This window comes from Rhopilema esculentum, chromosome 5 (assembly GCF_057945365.1).
Source record: "Rhopilema esculentum isolate cy_ngs chromosome 5, ASM5794536v1, whole genome shotgun sequence".
Classification (NCBI taxonomy): Eukaryota; Metazoa; Cnidaria; class Scyphozoa; order Rhizostomeae; family Rhizostomatidae; genus Rhopilema; species Rhopilema esculentum.
In genome coordinates, this window is record NC_142819.1 from 1,398,959 (window position 1) to 1,416,945 (window position 17,987).

Consider the following 17,987-nt stretch of genomic DNA (forward strand, 5'->3'; position numbering starts at 1 on the left):
CAGTTACATTGAAACATTCTTTACTAAGAGTGCACAAGGTTTTTTGGATAATTCGGTTCTATCATTTTTCTTGCAAACATGTCATCAACCATTTTGTGAAATGTATAGCGCTGTTCTGCCTTTAAGAAGATCCCAAACGAGGCTATTTGCAAACGAGGCGCGTGGTCCTGCTGTTTTCTGGCAATACGTAAGTCTTTCCAAGGCGGAAAAGGCGCTTATTTCAAGTTTTATCTTGCATCGAGGCAGCAGCTGGTTAATTTCACGTGCGGGTATCTAAAGCATACATGATTGCAGCATTTCTTTTTAAAAGGGTTCTAACAAGTGTCCTTCAAAGCTGAGAACACAGTTTATTTGTCATTTGTATTAGATTTGTAGAAACCTGCTCATTTGAAATGTGTAATCTGGGGGTTATGTTTAATTCCATTTTACGAAGGATTTATTTATCAAAGCAGAAAGAAAAGTTTCATTTTTCTGGTAAAGTTATTGTGAGCAGGTTTTTTCATTCGGATAGTCCTGAAAATTGCAGGAACATTAATTGTATTTTGGTAGAAGAAATATTATTTGTTGATTTGAACCTTTTCAAACAGCAACTGCCACTGAGCTAACACCAGTAGAGAAGGCTCTGTAGGGAAACATTTCCAGGCAAAAATGCGATGCTCCCCGTCTTGCCCACATTAGAACCTGGATTGTCTTCTAGCATGATAGTTGATTATTTGACATGGAAGTTGCAATAGGGCTTAAGTGCCCATGCTGGATGTGTTCGATTTATCGCAATTGCATGTTTGATGAATCATGTCAATTAGACTCAGATTGTGGAGGTAGCCTATTCGAAGCTTAATAATTTCAGAGCTTAAGGACCCTAAACATTTGGTTTTGGTGTGAGAAAGAGTTCGGTCGTGAAACTTGTGTATGACAATTTACAGTCTTTTGTATATAGAACCGGAAGGAATCTTACTATGCAACTAGCTACTGAAGTTTAATGGAAATAGCAAATTAGCGCTTATAGAAGATGCGTACTGCCTGTATAAACCCCAGTTAAGGAGAGATGAGAGCCTCGTATCTTTGATCATGGACCTTGGAATCACTATTCAGTAATTCAGTATCAGTAATTAAAAAACGCAAATTGACGAACTAAGTGGTGCACAGTTATCATAAACCTATCATCCAAATCGGTTTCGGTATCGAAACAAATGCGATTGAAAGGCGAAATCGTAAGAATCGACCGTTCGAAAATTTTGAGAATTCCATTCTCGAACGATATACCAGGTTTGTTGGTCTTTTGAAACGCGCTATCGATAATGCCACTTGCTATGAGTGTCTTTCAATTACCTTGAGGGCAAGATCTGAAAATCTGTGGGATGCCAATGCAGTATCTACAATGGAAAGCAGTCTATTTTTCGCTTTAAAGATGGTTGTTTGTTTGAGAGCGATGGTTATGAAAACATCGATTTTCCGTCGTTAATCGATAGACTACCGGTGCGAACACATAGTTTGATTTTTATTGGTGCAGGATTGTTTGTGGTAAAAACGAGGCTAATTTCAAAGTGGCTGAAACGAAGAGAGATTTGTATTCTAATGCTGTGGATAATATTTGACTCTTTGTTAGATGGTTTGTTCAAGTTGAATTCGCTTTGCAGTGTGTTGCCTTTCACTAAGTTCCGGTTTAATGACTCCAAAAGGTAAGAACGATAAGTTTTGCATTCTTTTTTAAAAGCAAGACAAGTATCGAGAGTCTAAACGTTTTACCGATATTTTTCAAATATTCTCATGGTACACTTAAACTAAAATGCAACAGGACCGCCGTATGTGCCAACTTGTCTAGGCGCACCGTCACGTGTGTATAGATCGCAGAATTGTCATCATTCGAATTATACCAAGAAAACTCTATACGCGGTAACTAAATTTCTATGGCTTAAAACAACTTGGTCCCAGCTCTTCTCTAACTCTAAATGCCATAGATGTAATTTGCGGATTGGCGCAATGGGACAAGTTAAACGGTGTAATGAGAAGCAAATCGAATCAGTTCGACACTGGGATGCTGTGATCAGTCTATGTTATGATTATTATTATGAATTCTGTTGGCAGTTGAATTAGGCCTTCTAAAAGAAAAACCTGTGGTTGGAGAAGCTTGCATGACCTGGAGAAAGGCCGTACTAAATCTCAATTAACTTGCCACGAAATTTTGTACAGGAGTAGATTTTCACGGGCTGGCCAAATTACGTGGTATTTAATTAAATTCGAGACACATTTTTATCCCGGCGCTTTCAAATTTTCAATGCTCTTTTTTTCAACCCTCTCTTATTTTGATTGAAATTTTAATTTCTGTTCTTGAAAGAAATTGTGGAAAGAAAAGCACTTCTTGGACGTGTTTCACCGCTTTAGGGAGGACGTATAACATAACCCTCTCTACAAGGCCTGAATCATAAGTACATAATCATAACAAAGACATTGATGCTGTTCAAGACAAATATGACTCCCAGACCAATATGACTCCAGGGTTATATCGGTCCAGACCAATATGACTCCCAGACCAATATGACCCCCGATGTTACTAGCCTCGATTGCAATACGTTTTAAGAAATGGCAAGCGAAAACCCTGCCGGCCTCTCCGGGGGAATTAGATAATCTTTAGAAACTTTTACTTTGGATTGCTCCTTGTTGTTTGGCGCTGTTCATGCCTATTGTTGATTGACACAACTTGAATGCATTTTTGCAGCGCGCAGGCCACGACAGAAGCTTAACAAATTCCAATGAAATGAAAAGACCACGGCAGCAGTGCTGCTCCACGGACGACAAACACATACATACTTTCAGCAAGTAGATTTAAAGAATAAAAGGAAGAACTCAACAATGCGAAAAGATAGAATACAAAATGGCAACTATAATGCCTATTAAAGCAGAGGAATAACAAACGAAACAGCTGCTTAAAAAATTCAAATATTCAGCCAATTTGAAGAATTATCCAGATAAATCTAAAATAAGCCATTCTTTGGCTTAGTCCAAAACATATTTTGAAAGTCAAACAAGCATTTACACATCTAAATTCATGGAATTTGGATTTGATAAATTCAAACCAGCAACAGTAGGCCTACCAGAAACCTCCTATTATAAAGCCTCAAATTCATTCTTCTTGCCCAGACCAATATGACTCTCGCTGGATCGGTATGACCCTGGTGTCATATTGGTCTGGACCGATATGACTCTCGGGTCATATTGATCCAAGGGGTCATATCGGTCTGGGACAATGCCATCTTAACCAATAAAATAACATGTGAATTGGGACGGAAGCAAAAACTCTTCAGCACTGCTTTATACCTAACATCAAAATTGAAGAAGGTTTTCCAATGCGTGCTAGACGAGTCTTTGTAAAGAATAGAACTGGGGAAGTATATATCCATGAATTCCTGCATCCAGAAGTAAAATATTGACCGAGAAGGAATAACGGTTGAAGTTTAGAGATTCTTGTCACAAGGAGGGACTCAAAAAGATCTGTATGACCAGCCAAAATGAAAGATGCTTTACCAGGGAAAATACAGGATGCAAAAGGAACTGTTTTACTACTTAAAAATTTTATCAAACTTTTGAGATATTGTGTAACTGTCAACGATCTTTGCTATCAACATGAAAATTTACCGAGTAACGCCAGAATAGGGTTCTAACAACAATAGGGCAATCGTTTATATTCAATCGGTATAAACAGTTTGATTTCCTGTTTTTGGTTAATTTAAAGTTTGATTTCCCATATGTGTTTTCTTTTATCATCAGTGACATCTTTCTGTCAAATATGTTGAGCAACCTGCTTTTTTAATTTTTGCAAGAATATATTTTCCAAATTATGGTTACATACCATGTAATGAGAAGTAATTTTCTCGCAAAACTTATCCTTTAAAGAATATTAAGACTTTCAAAATTGTGTTAAGCTCCAATTTACGATGGCCTGCCATATGATTAAGGTGTGGTATGGATAAAACGGTTGCTGTTGCTGTGTTAAACAGATGCAGATGCTGTACAACGGTTATTGAAGCCCTGTTATTGGTGTAATTAATGTATCTTGAGGAGTGCAAATAAAGTGTCGGTTCTAGCACCATATGATTTTCGTTATCGGTTTAAGATAGTGTCATAATTGTTCAATGGAGATAGTGAGGTCAATTGAATATGCACCGTCAATTTTATTAAGGTTTCGCACGTGCAATTGAGGGCGCGGTTTAGAACCGTGAACGACCAGCAGTTACTTTATACATCGAAACGCCGCGCCTGGAACCTGGGGCATGAACGAACTAGGGGCGCCTTTCATTAGGAGCATTTTTCTTCGCAGCTTGGCAAAAGTAGTTGGAACGCCTAAGCAGTTTCAGTCAATTCTCGATCAATTTGCAATTCGCCCCAAAGAAGGAGCTGAGTTGCCCCCTTCCCCCTAAAACAATGTTAGAAATTCACTTTGGTTTTTCTAATGTCTGAAAATACAGGTTTCGTTCGAAAAGTTCATTTCTTTTGAGAATAATTCAGCATTGTTTGAAAGGGAAGAGGGGAAACAGCTAATGGGAATGACAAAAATACTATTGGTGTTCTAAGACTTTTAGCCAGCATCGTAGCTTAGCTGAAGCTACTGTATGTTGCATTTGAAGTTAATAGCACCTGCTAAAAACGTTTTTAGTGCTCTTGATATGCTTCTTCGTTTCCTTTAAATATTCTCTTGTCGGGGCATGTTTTTAATATCAAGCATTATGTGTTGTATTATTGCATTGTGTGGAGTAAATTCAAGGTGTCATGTGCATCGTTAAAGTGTGAATGGAATTAGCTGTCCTATAAAATAGCCATGTTTTGATTACGCAGTCTTTCACGTGAATCGATCGCTTCAGAATGGTGCGCACTAAATGGTAGGATGATACTTCAGTTTTCGATCATTTCTTTTTTTATGAATTCTTCGTTCACGACGTCTGTATGATACCATTGTTTGACTTCTTTTCAAAGGGTCAACCAGTTGCACACATTTTTCACAACTTGGAAAGGAATCGCAAAGCATGGCCCAGAGAACCAAGGCGACGATTTCAGTAGAACGTCAGATGTAAGTCTAAAATTTTCTATTTGTGTTTTAACAAATCCAAAAGCACTTTGAATTTAATGTTACCCAAGCAAGTACACTCTTTTTTAATAAAAACGGGGTAATTTTTGCCGATGCTCGATGTTCTTATTTTTTCGAAAATTGAATCTCGTGTGCCTTTAACATTGTTTTTATTATTTCAACATTGATTTTATTCAACTTCCTACAATAAAAAGGTTTTTTAAGTCCACGAAATAACTCTTTCGCGTGATATTTCACAGGCATGGTTGATTAGCTGCTAAAATCGGTTCTGTTTTGTTATAATAAAAGGGAATTTTCAATGACAGTGTTTTTTCTACTTTTTTACCTGAGGCTTTTTCCTATTTTTGGGAAATCGAACCACAGTTTTTTCATAAAGTGTGTTCTTATAAAGAAAAAGAATGTAATTGAAATTAAATCAGGGCTGCTTTGTATTGATGTATTACTGCAAATGCTTATATTATTCTAGCTGAATAAACAGAATACACACGTTCGCATACTTTGTGACCAAATTATAAAGTATGACCAATTTCTACTTTTGCTATTGTTTTGAGCAACACTATGTGCAATAGTCCCCCTTGTTATTTTGATAGCACTACACCACTGGTTGCAGCCGTTTGCTAACTTTCCATCGCTGATCATATTTCCTTGTCAGCTTGACGAATGCCAGCATAGTTGCTAAATGTGCACCGCTTCAAATTTTGTTGCTGCAGCCTTTGAAAATACCTTTTAAAGTTTATATACTCTTAATGCGTGAAGTCTACTGTTTTACCTGATAATTAATATTGGCTCTATTTTATGATTTACAACTTTAAAGTGACTGATATGTTAAGGTGGTTCTGCCATTGTTGATAAGGTGGTTTCCTTTATTTGTACCTTCCAGCTGCCTATGATATTTGCACATATTTGCAGGCCCCTGGGCCTTTAAAAGTCATTTCGGCGATACTCTCTTATTTCATATTCCAAATTACCTTGAGAATATTCATAATTTTTCTTTGTCTGTCTCCGATGCTTGTCAACATGTGTTTCCTAAATGTGTGAGGTCTATTGTCTTAGATAACTGCCTTGTGCTGTTTCTATTGCCCTTTCTATTGTTCATCAACTTTTCCCAAAAGGACAATGCTGGATAGATTTGATCTTTCATCGCTACTCGCCTTCTCCTCCTAAACGTAAGATTTCTTTATTTTCCATAAAACCAAAAATTAAGGAAGGCTAGATATCAAAGCGAACTGTTGTTCTTTTTGAGTTAATTTGCATTCTTTATGTGATATTAAGCAAAGGAGACTCAATTTTGGCCTCAATTTTAGATCGATAAGCCAGAGAAAATGGTGGATAGGAAATACAGGTGATAATCTTGTACCGAATAAAAACACCGATTATTTTTGGATTTGGTTTCTGTTGTTCTTTCTATCCCTTTTTCACACCCAAGTGCTAGAGACATCAGGTCGAAGCGAGGAAGTTACCCACAAGTGACTCCATCAAATTGTCGGTGCTTTTGACTGTTAATAAGGATTGTGGAGCAATCTGGACCTCTTCAAGTCGCATTCTTTGCAAAATATTCTTTTTGTGTTCTCTTTGTCATCTGTGCCAGCGTTGTGAGGGTGGATGACCCTTCGGAGGAACAACCGAGTATCTCAACGCTTCACCCCTGGCTGGCAAAATCAACAAGTCGAAACAACAATATTTTAGCTAATCTTGAATCCAGAAGTATCTTCAGAGTTTTGCAAGGAAGGCAACATATTCCTTTGATCTAAATCACAAACATTAGCACTTCTGCTATTGCTCCTGCATACAGACCAGTTTTTTCAGCCTCCCTTCCTAGGGCAAGGCATTTTCTTAATGGCTATGGTCAGAGACAGTTAATGTAAGATTTGGGCAAAATCAGTATCCGAGACTAATGAGAAACTTTGTGCTAAATGAGAAAACGAGAAACCTTGGTTAAATGCTTATTTAATTTTTGATAGAATATTTGGCTTTTTGTTTAGGCTATTATTTTTTATGCTGATATTACCTGAAGTTAAGATTCCATTCTCTGTTGACTATTCTTTTATTTGATTATATTTTCACACAGTACAGATTTGATATCAGATAACATTTTCTTGGTCCTGGGTTTTTCTAAATTTCTCCTCCCAATGCTACAACAGAAACTGTCGGTGTAACAATTTTCGTAAAAGTAAATCTTCGTACAAATTAATTTTCAGCCAAATTTTGCAAGTTTGTCGCCATAAAAATGTTTTCATTTAATAAAACAACAGTCGGGCGAAAAATTCGCACTTCTACTTGTATATTAGGATAATGTTTCTAATGGATGACGTAACTTTTGATGAAACATTACTACGATGCCTTGCATATGATATTTACAGGTGTGATCTTCTTGGCACGATTAACGATCTTGTCGCGTCTCGAAACGGTCAAATCCCGAAACGGTTGTGCGCGTAATGCTTATGGTGACAAAAGATTATCCCCTAAAAATTTAGAATCGACGCTGAAATTTATTCATAAATCAGTACATTTCTTGAATCACATTAATCATCTCTTGAATCACATTAATCATCGCTTGAATCACCACCAAAAGACAAACAAATGTAGTGCTTCATCCCTCTCTACCAGTCTTTTAACTTTCCTGTAAAGCATTCAAGATAACAGAGTCAACATTCAACATATATCTGTTTCTAAAAACTAGACCAAGATATGTAAACCTTTGAATTTTCTGCTAAATCAGTGACGTCAGCATCATTTGATTTAAGCCAGTTGTCCCTAAGATGTGACAAACATGGTATACCGTGAAGTATGACTGCATTGTTGCTTGTTAAGATCAAAGGCTTCCTATGCCTATCATGTTCGCAATGGCAATGTCTTGTATCTTTATTCAATTGTACATTTTTAGTTTGTGTGTTTATAAAAATCTAACTTCATGCCACAGCTGATATTTCTTATCTCTTCCACTAGGGCCTCAGCATTATTGATGACACGTTCGCTCGTCCATCGGCTGAAGAACTTCTGATTGAAAGATTCGAGGTGAGTTTCAACCTTATTCTAACCGCAGCGTGGTCAGTAAAGTAGAGCGTTGAGATCCCAAACCCGAGGGATCCTTATGAAGATGCAATCCCTGGACGGTGCCCCTCCAATTTGTTCTCTAAACAAAAATACAGAACAATTTCATCAGGGTAGGCATCTTTTTGTTAGTTTATGAGTTGCAAGTTTCGCTTGATATTCGGTATCCCTCTCTTTCTGCTTGTAGCGAGAAGAAAAATATTGTTGTGCCTACTTCCCATTCCCCATTCTGAAAGGCAATCTATCCCCCTGGTTACTATAACAGGAAATGAATAGAAACGACTAGGAAACAATTAGAAACAAGTAGAAACGACTAGGAAACAAGTAGAAACAAGCAGAAACGACTATCTGATGGCGAGTACCCAAGGGAGGGGAGTGTAATTAATCTCCTTCTTTACAACTGGTTTAAAAAGGTGCGAAAATTATTGTCTCATGATACTCTTTTCGGAAACTGCACTGGGGAAATAGGTGGTAATCGATGTTCGAGATTATAAAAAAACAAGCAATTTGATTGTTTGGCCGCAAACTAAAAGAAATCCCTACAATTAGAAAAAGCTACCTACTTTTCTTGATTTAATCCAGTAGGTTTTCCCTACAAACTTCTGAAAATCCCTAAAGTAGGTAGAAATCCCTAAAGTAGGTAGAAATCCCTACGTGTGGCAACACTGTATGCTCACGTGGATGGATAAGCTTGCCTCGTTTTGGAGACTAGTCATTTCCGCTAAGACAACAATCGTTTCATGTTGTTTCCTTATCGTTTCTGCTCGTTTGTACTAGTTTCTTGTTGTTTCCTGTTGTTTCCTGTTATAGTAAACGCGATCTTCCCCTCTGTCCCCTACGTTATACTGCTGAACCGGTCTTCTTATCGCGTTTACTATAACAGGAGACAACAAGAAACGAATACAAACGAGAAGAAACGATAAAGAAACAACATGAAACGATTTGTGACTTTGTAGAAACGACTAGATCTCCAAAACGAGGCAAGCTTATCCATCCACGTGGGCATTGTCATCTTCGTTGCAGTGGCCTAAGTGTTCGGACATGTCGTTCTCCATCGCAAAAGCTGATGTCTTAGATGAGGTTACGGAAACCCAGTGATAATGCTTACTTATGTTTCTACAACGCTAATTTTAGCAAAAGCAACATAAACTAAAAGAACAAACTTCAGAATACTAGAGGAACAAGTTGTATAGGTTGACAATCTACTTCTTGAACAATGTTTTGTTTGGGAGCCTAACCCTAAAGCCTCTAAGTTCCGGTAAGTTCCTAAAGCAGTTGAATTCAGGGGGGGGGGGGGAAAGGCTTAATTATTAGCCGAGAATTTAAATTGCTTTATTTCGACCTTCCCGGTAGTTGTTCCATGTTAATCCCAATGCCAGTGAGACTTGCTCTAAAATGCTGGCACTTCATATCAGGCTTTCATAGTTTAATTCCTCTTACAAAAATACCATATCAACATCTACTATCATAGCTATTAATGCAGGATTTCCACTAAATAAATATAATTGTGCTGCAGTTAAAATTTTTCCAAGTCGTTTCTACTTGTTTCTACTTGTTTCTACTTGTTTCCTAGTTGTTTCTACTTGTTTCCCGTTATAGTAACCACGTCTTCTTATATCATTTTTTGTATGTAAGTTGGAAACCTAATAAGAACACTTCATGGTCAGGAATATTCTTGTCAATCATTGCTGAACTGTATTGAGGCCTATAAACTATGTATTAACCATCAGTTTTCTTAATTATTTGTTTCAAATTTTGAATTCTGTAAACCTACTTATTTTTTTACGAATGTTTACATTTTTGCTTTGAATTTAACTACTGGAGGATCTTAGAGCTTAATCTCTTTCTCTTCTGTGATAAACAACTCTACTCATCTCAATACATACAGAACATACCCTTGTCATACTTCCTTCAAACTCTTCCCAACTATACATTTCAATGCTTCTGAGTTGTTAAAACAATTATATTTGAATGCAGAATTTGCTAATTTGGTATTTATTTATTTTGTGAATGATAAACAGAATGTGCTTTCCACTAAGACTTCCCAGAAGCTAGAGATAAAGATACCATCTTTTTGCATAACATGGTTTCCTTTTATGTCCCATTTAGCAAGCGAAAAAATTTGCAGAACCGTACAAAGAAGGCTTCTTACGGGCGTCTCCTTTATCAGGATCTCGCAAATCGACATTATCGAGGTAAGTTTGTCCTCAGTTAAAATGAATAGCCCTCTTGATCTTCTTGTCCTTATGCCTTCGTTTATTTGTTCCATTAACTGCTCTCCAGTCCTTGGTCACAAAAGTATGGAGTAAAAGTCAAATGTCTTTGAGCGTTGAGACCGAATGACAGGGTTTTCAATGCGTTACCCAAGAGCCTTAAAACAGAATGGCAACTGACCCCTTCAAATCTGGCAACCAAATGAGAGATTTTCGCGTCAAAATTTTCGTCTTGTGTCACCCAAGCCTAGCTACACAAATATAAGTTGTTATTAAAGACTCGCAAGACGTTTTGTCAAAAGAGCAAAGTGGTTTTTTTGCCTTCCAATAGCAAGCTACTTTGATAGGGGCTTTATTATCGAATTATCTTTGCTTAGGACAAATTTTGCTTGATTCTGCCTTGAGGTGTGCGGCTGGTTTGCTATAGCAACAGCAATATTGTTTTTGCTTAGTCAGCAAAAATCTTATTTCAAGTACTAGTTAAACCGGTTTGTCTCTCGAGTATAGTGATCTATATTACAGAGAAAACCTGTTTATTGAGATTGTTAATCAAGCTGTCTGTCAGTGTTGTGTTGGCGAATTCAGTATTCCGGGTGTCGTTGGTTCAATAGGAAAACTGGTACCCGCTTTTATTTGAAACCTCCAGCCGCGAGTCACGTTGCTTCAGATTGTGCATTTTTGTGCAGCCGTTGGTGAATGCGAGGATACTGAACTAGAAACACGATTTTGTTGAAAACACACAATCGCTAGATATAGCTTAGAGCACACCATAATGAGAAGTCCTTCTTGTGTAAACCGGGAATTTTCAACTTATGGAATGCAATTCATATCTTGTTTACTGTTGAGAGATTTACGACTTTTTGTCAGGAGACGTGTAACGTAGGCACGTGCATTGCCAAAGGATAATACACTGCCTGTTTTGGAGTTGTCAAAAATTAAATGGACGAGATTTTTATCAGACCGAGAGCTTTTTATCAAACCGTTATCAAACACATCAGACCACTACAGTATTACGGGATTTGCTTGGTATTGCGTCAAAGTTACTTCACTGGAATTGCGTCATCAAAATAAACATGAAATATGACGTAATTTGTACTACAAAGCATTTTTTTAATTCTTGACCGCATTGGATTTGAGAGACTCTCTTTGGGTCGAGCTGTTTGAACTTTTAATATCAAGAGGCTGATTGACAAAGACAATCATTTCTCAGAAGGTTGATCGAACATTTCTGTCATTACTTGCAAGAGTTTGCAAGAGTCATCAAAGTTTGTTTGATCTTTGATGTTGCAAATAAAGAAAGCTCCACATCAACATCTTGTCAAGTCAATGAAGAACTCAACACTGCCCTTTGAGCTTCAGCTGTTTGGCCTATTGCCCAGCCAGCCTGTGTTGGAGCCATTTGTTGTCAAGTCAAGCAAAACGTCACAGTATTGTCAGTGTGAAATTCGAAAGGGTCGCGTTTTAGTTTGGCAGTGCAGGTGATATTTTCATATCATGCACGCGGTTTTGTGATTGTTTAAAGGAATATTCAGCGCGAGTATCAATTTTATCTACGCAACAACGTGCATAAAGATTTTTTCGTATTTTATCTGTGCTTTTCAAGTGTGTTTTCGATACCTGCTTTAGATTCCAAGACAGCTTTGTTAACTTTTTTAGCAGATCTGTAATCATGATTCTCCCTTGCCTTGCCGTTTACTACTTCGCTCGTTTCCTAACACTAGAGGCAAAGTAAACCTGATTAATGTTGCCAGCCTGAGTTCTAAACATTGTTGTTGATAGTATAGACTTGCGTATCACCAGTTAACATTGTTTTGCATGGTGAATTGAAATACCCGCAGTAAACTTGTTGTTCTCTTATCAGCTTGAATGAAGACGATGTGCCGGAGTTAACAGACGAGTCAAACATTCTGGAAAACGCGCATATCGAGGCGGTAAGGTGTAACCATGTAATCTATATGTGTACAGCATCAGTTATGCTATTGTGTACAGTTAGTTCTCGGGCTGTTTTTACAGTTGCGATAGAATATGTAACAACGTATTGAGGAGCAAAGCAATTTGAGCTAATCAAATCATCTATTTATCTTTTAAGATTCTTCTTATCTCTGCTTCTTATCTCAAACCGCAGCCCATTTGAGCTCGATTTCGTTATGTGATTTTGTTCTATTACCCAGTAAAACACTTTATTCTATTACCCAGTAAAACACGGAACTACTTTGTTGTGTTTTTGCATATATCTTCAAAACCGTTGCTGATAAAAACTTCAACGCATGTAGTGCTTGCAACATTGATTTTTGAAGATGAAAATTTTTATGACTACATGAGTTAATCAGGTCTTCCTTCGTCATCAAAACTCAACCTTTGCCAGCAGCTCCTAACTTGAAGTCCTTTGTATTAGATACCTCTGCATTTTACCAATATTATTCCTTAGTTGTCACGTGAGTTGCCGTCAAGAACCATTGGTCATCGATGGAACCTCGTTTACAGTACAGCTGTTCATGGCATCAGCCTGAAGACGCTATACCGCAATACACAAGATATAGAAACGCCCATACTGTTAGTTATTGTCGATCAGGACGGAAAGGTACGTTTTTCGGAAATTTCCTGTATGCTAATGAGAATTTAATGGCGGCTGTGTTTCTAGCCTTAGTTGGTAACCTTTTGCTGTGTCTTGTTATGGTATTTCATAATGTTTACCAAGTAACGAGTAAAGGCACTGAAGTTCAGTTTAGTAGGAGTGCCAATTTAGATTTCGAATCGCTTAAGGACTAGAAAACCTGAGAGATAATGTCATTGGATAAAAGATAGTCCTTACTGGCCAGGGGTGAGCTAGTTGGGGGGGGGGGGTTAGGTGTGCCACTTGGTTAAGATATTGCCTGTCACGTAGTTTGCATTTCTTACAAGCTCATTGGCATCTTTGTCTTGATATACGCTTGTTCCACTTATGAAAAATAAATGTGAATAAGGGAAACTATTGAGCATTTCCTATGTCAGGGCTATATTTAATGAATGTAAACGTTTGATACAAAGAGAATAAAGAGAGATATTGAAGTAATTCCAGTGGAAAGCCAACATTTTTTTTGTATATTAGTTTTCTATTTGTGTAGATTTGTTATATCTTTATTGACGGTTTAATTAAGGCTGTGAAGATTCTTCAACTTTGTTCAAAAAGCTATTATGATCATTGAAAAAGCCTAGTATAAAATGATACCCAGGGCAGGTATTGCATTGTATATTTGATGTATGTAGTTCTTAATGCCAGGAACTTCTAGATTGACCATTGTATCTCCAGCAGTTGCCGAAAAGTTTCAGCTTGCAAATGTAGTTCCTTAAGCTTTTTTTTGCGTTTAGCTCGCTTACTATTTACCAGTTAGTTTGTTGATGTTGATGTTTAAAATCTGAATGGCATTTCTCACCAAGTTTTGTTTATCTTCTGTAGACATTTGGAGCTTTTATGTCAGACCCTCCAAAAGTGAGCGAAGGCTTCTATGGAACTGGTGAATCGATGTTGTTTACATTTAAAGACAATAAAATTAAGGTAAATTTGTTTTATTTTCAATTAATTTTTTTCCATCATTGGTGTTGAGGTATTTCAGAGAATTTCATTCCTGACCATGTATTTTCCTGATCATCGAATCAGTTAATTTGTTTGTTGGGAAGACACTGTAGCAAGTTGTTTCTCTTTTTAAATTATGTTGGATTATAATTCTATACTTTATTTCAAAAGCTATTTAATTCCTACAACAACTTTTTCCTTTAAGGGCAAACTGTTGTTGTGTTTTTATTTTTCTGTCTCTATCTCTGTCTAGCTCCAGAACCGTGAACTTGTTCTATAGAAACGTGGACTTTTCACCTTTGTTTCAGCAAAAATGCAGTTTCCCTTTCAAACTTCTTTCTTCTAAACAATTTGATCAAGTTTGCATATTCGTCCCTTAGCGGCTTATTTTCAATTTTAGGGATGTTTGCTCAGTGCCAGAAAAATTAGGAATTCTCGTCATTTATTACATACCAATATGTTGGATCTTTATCGTATTCCGACTTTCGATTTTCTAGGCCTATCGTTGGACCGGAATAAACAGCTTTTTCATCAAAGGAGATACCAAGTGTCTGTCTGTTGGGGGAGGAGAGTAAGTATATTTAATCGTAATCATTACAAAATGACATGATGGAGTCTACTGCTCTCCAAGCAGGCAACAACGAAGGTCCCGAGGGATCCATACTCCTGCTTTGCGTCTGAGGGACAAAATGCAGGATACCGTAGTGATGTGAGAAAAGGATATCTTTTAAACGCTGATTCCTAAGAAAATTTGTACTCAACAATTGAAGCAGACAAAAAAGCAATAAATTTACATTTTAATATGCCCATCGCTTGCGTTGATCTTTTCCTTAAGCCCTGGTCCAACAAATAGAACGGCAGCATAAAACATCATCCAATATTGTTGAAAAACATGTTTTATTCGTTTGGCCACCATGTTTTACGATGTTTTACGGGATGCTTGAATCGCTTGGCCAGGCCTTCACTTTGCAACAAGCGTTTTCAGGATAGAAATATTCCATTCGTGTTGTCAGAAAGATACATTAATTTTGTACTTGTTTCTACAGACTGCTGTGTTGTATCTCTTTTCTAAAAGTGCATTTCGTCTTTTCAGTGGAATGTTTGGTCTGTGGCTGGATGAAGACCTCAATCATGGCAGAAGCCATGCTTGTAAGACTTTTGACAACGAGACACTGTCATCCAAAGAGGACTTTATATGTCGGGGGCTGGAAGCGTGGTCATTCGAATAAATATTTGTGAAATTTTGTAAATAAAATCCTAATTTTTTAGTATCACGCAGCAAACAAAAACAGGGACACTTTCACACCTAAGGGCGTTATCGGGAATCAATAACACTTACCGATACACTTTTCTCTCGGGTACAGTTTTACCAGAACCTAGACCCATATTTTTATGACCTTTGTAAATCAAGTAGTTCCAGTGTTCTTGGGGAAAACCCGGTTTCTAAGCATAGGGGAATTACTGAACCCCTGTTCTACTGTACACCGGGTTTATCCCGTAATCATCAGCCTGGAAACTTTGATGAACCATTCTCCTTGGTAAGAAAAAAAAGAGGTTTAGCTAGAAACCATTTATAGCTTGAGACCTTGAGAAAATGATCATTTCAACTCAATTTACATCTTTTTTTGGAAATTGTTCAAATAAAATTCCCAAGACCTGCTACTTTAATAATTTAAACATTGAAAAACTTGTGTGGGCCTAGGCCTCTTTCTTACTTGATTAAGATAGTTGATATAGTTAATTCACTAAATACATATTTGAACGTCAATTTTTAATACAAACAGTGAATTTTCAATCGCGAAGCTCTTAAACCAGAGTGTTATGTGTGGTTTTTATGGTTTTACTTTTACAAACACGTTCAGTTAAATTATTGTCATAAACACTTTGAGCAGCCCTTATGTTAGTACAGCATTAAAATTGAAAAGGAGGTTTATCCGGTGTATTTGTCTGCTGGCTGCTGTGTACTTGGACACCCAAATATATGAAAGCCAAAGAAATAGCGATGTGAAGCTGCCACTTATGTTTTAATTGTTTAGTTACAGCATAGTCATAAGAAATATTGTGTGTTTGGAGAACATAGGTGCTATTGTTTGCTTCTAGACTAAAGTTTTTCTAATGACTATGGTTGCAGCAAGAGGGTGTCGTGGCTTTGCCCATTGTGAATTTCATTCCTTATACTTATTGTGAATTTTTTCTCATTTGGCATTAGGATATTGAATGTCACTTAAGTCAATTTTTCAACTTCTTCTGTCCCCCTCAGTCACACTAATGTCACAACTCCTCCTCAAAACTTTCCACACCTTATTTTGCTGTATTCCTTTGATCTTGGCCAAACTGGTTTCTAGTAAAAGCCATTTCGCATTTCATAGTCAAATAACGATTGCAAAATCACCCCGTCGTCCATTTTGTCTTTGCACTTGAACTCTAAATGCTTTTTTGAAGCTTCCCGGATCATCCCTGTTTGGACCGGATCGCTACGGATTCGGCTTTTTAATGTTGGACAGATAGCACCGCCCTTTTTGCGTCCATAAATGAACAGTGGTGTCTTTTTCAATACCCGCTTCCTATCGTCGTTGGAACAAAGAGCCCTTCAACCCTCTTCGTTAAATACACGTTATATAACCATGGCCAGGTCTATGAAGTATTTGAATGTTAAAATTTAAAAAAATCAACCTATCGATTGTATTTGATCATTAATTTTCGTTGTTTTCTCTTTGTCCTGTTTTTTTGTAAATATATTATATTTTAACGAAGTGTCGTTTTGATAGTTTTATTTTAAAAAAATAGACAGAGAAGAAAGAACAAATCATAGCTATTCTATTTATTTTTACTCATTTTATAAATTTCCTTGAATATTTTGGCCAGAAATTGTCACATTATCAAAAAAAAGAATATCACCAATTTGGTTTTCATTGGCTATTATTCAAATGCCTAATTCAAGTACCCGATTCTAGTGGGGCTGTTCGTATATAATGGAGTCTTGGATTTTAGGGGTCAACTGTACAAAAACTTGAAACCGGCTAAGGGTGAGTCTAGGGGGGGGGGGTTAATAAGTTCATCTCTTGATTCTATAATATTAAGCTTGTATGATGTAATACGTGGAATTTCCGCGGTTTTATGGACGAAACATTTTTGTGTAGATTATCATTGACGTAGGCTCCTCGGTTCAATGCTCATCGACAGTTCGAATTCCAAATGCTTTCGTCACCACGTAAAGGAAGACCTTGCCCGATATCACGCCCTTACATTACATACAACCAAGCAAGAAAACATATTTATTTTCTCAATACTGCCGAATAACTGCAGCTGATATTCGTCTAGATACCCAGCTAACGAGATGAACGGTTCGATTCATATACGTTTTACAAATGGAGGTTTGTATTTGATCAACTGAAACACGAATGGAAAAATTGTTCCGAAAAATAAAAAGCCCTGTACCAACATGTTTATTATGGAAAGTCTCATCTTTCTGGAAACAAAAAGAATGAGAATAATTTAAAGATTCTCTTTGGATAAAAGATTTTCAAAATTATTCGAGGTTTCTTGGATATTCGGAATGTCAAGAGTAGAGAGGTCTTATTGGTTATGGAGAACTAGGGGGACCGAATTTTTTTAAAGGGAGCACTTAGCGTAGGTCTGGTCCCTGGGTGGGGTATTCTTTAGATTTATGGGTTTGGAACACAGGCTAATTGATTATAATAAACAGGTTCAATTTTCTTGAATTCGTTATTTCCTACTTACCGCGCCACCGATTCTAAACTTGGAAGGTGGGCAAAAGAAAAAAAATTGTCCTTGTTATCCCTAACGGCTCCTCCACCCAAGCACGTTTGCACAAAATTTTTCTAACTCTGTTTTACCTGTAGATTTTGGTACTTTGGGCAAATTTTTTGAAAAAACTCAAATCTAAGTGTTGAAGCGAACAAAGAGTGGGGGAATGGTTCCGGCTCATTTGTGGTGCAGTCCCAAATTATTTTCTCTTAAATTTTCTCAAGGACGCTAGAACTAAAAGTAGAGATTTCTCCATGGCATTCCAGTGAGCAATGTAACTACTGGACAGACATTTCTTTTGCAAGAAGCATTTTAACACAAA

General features: G+C 37.1%; 1 protein-coding gene across 4 annotated transcripts in view; it reads left to right on the forward strand.

Annotated features, from left to right (window-relative positions):
- The window catches only part of LOC135690028 (nuclear receptor coactivator 7), a 34,962-nt gene extending 18,245 nt beyond the window's left edge, over positions 1 to 16,717 (forward strand). For all 4 annotated transcript variants that reach the window (XM_065207450.2, XM_065207451.2, XM_065207453.2 and 1 more), the window contains 8 exons: positions 4,969 to 5,062; positions 8,027 to 8,095; positions 10,241 to 10,326; positions 12,206 to 12,275; positions 12,773 to 12,925; positions 13,781 to 13,879; positions 14,395 to 14,468; positions 14,991 to 16,717. In XM_065207450.2, coding sequence (XP_065063522.2) covers positions 4,969 to 5,062; positions 8,027 to 8,095; positions 10,241 to 10,326; positions 12,206 to 12,275; positions 12,773 to 12,925; positions 13,781 to 13,879; positions 14,395 to 14,468; positions 14,991 to 15,126 — 781 coding nt within the window. In that variant the 3' untranslated portion in view covers positions 15,127 to 16,717. The remainder of the gene's footprint in view (positions 1 to 4,968; positions 5,063 to 8,026; positions 8,096 to 10,240; positions 10,327 to 12,205; positions 12,276 to 12,772; positions 12,926 to 13,780; positions 13,880 to 14,394; positions 14,469 to 14,990) is intronic.
- Positions 16,718 to 17,987: the final 1,270 nt, after the last annotated feature.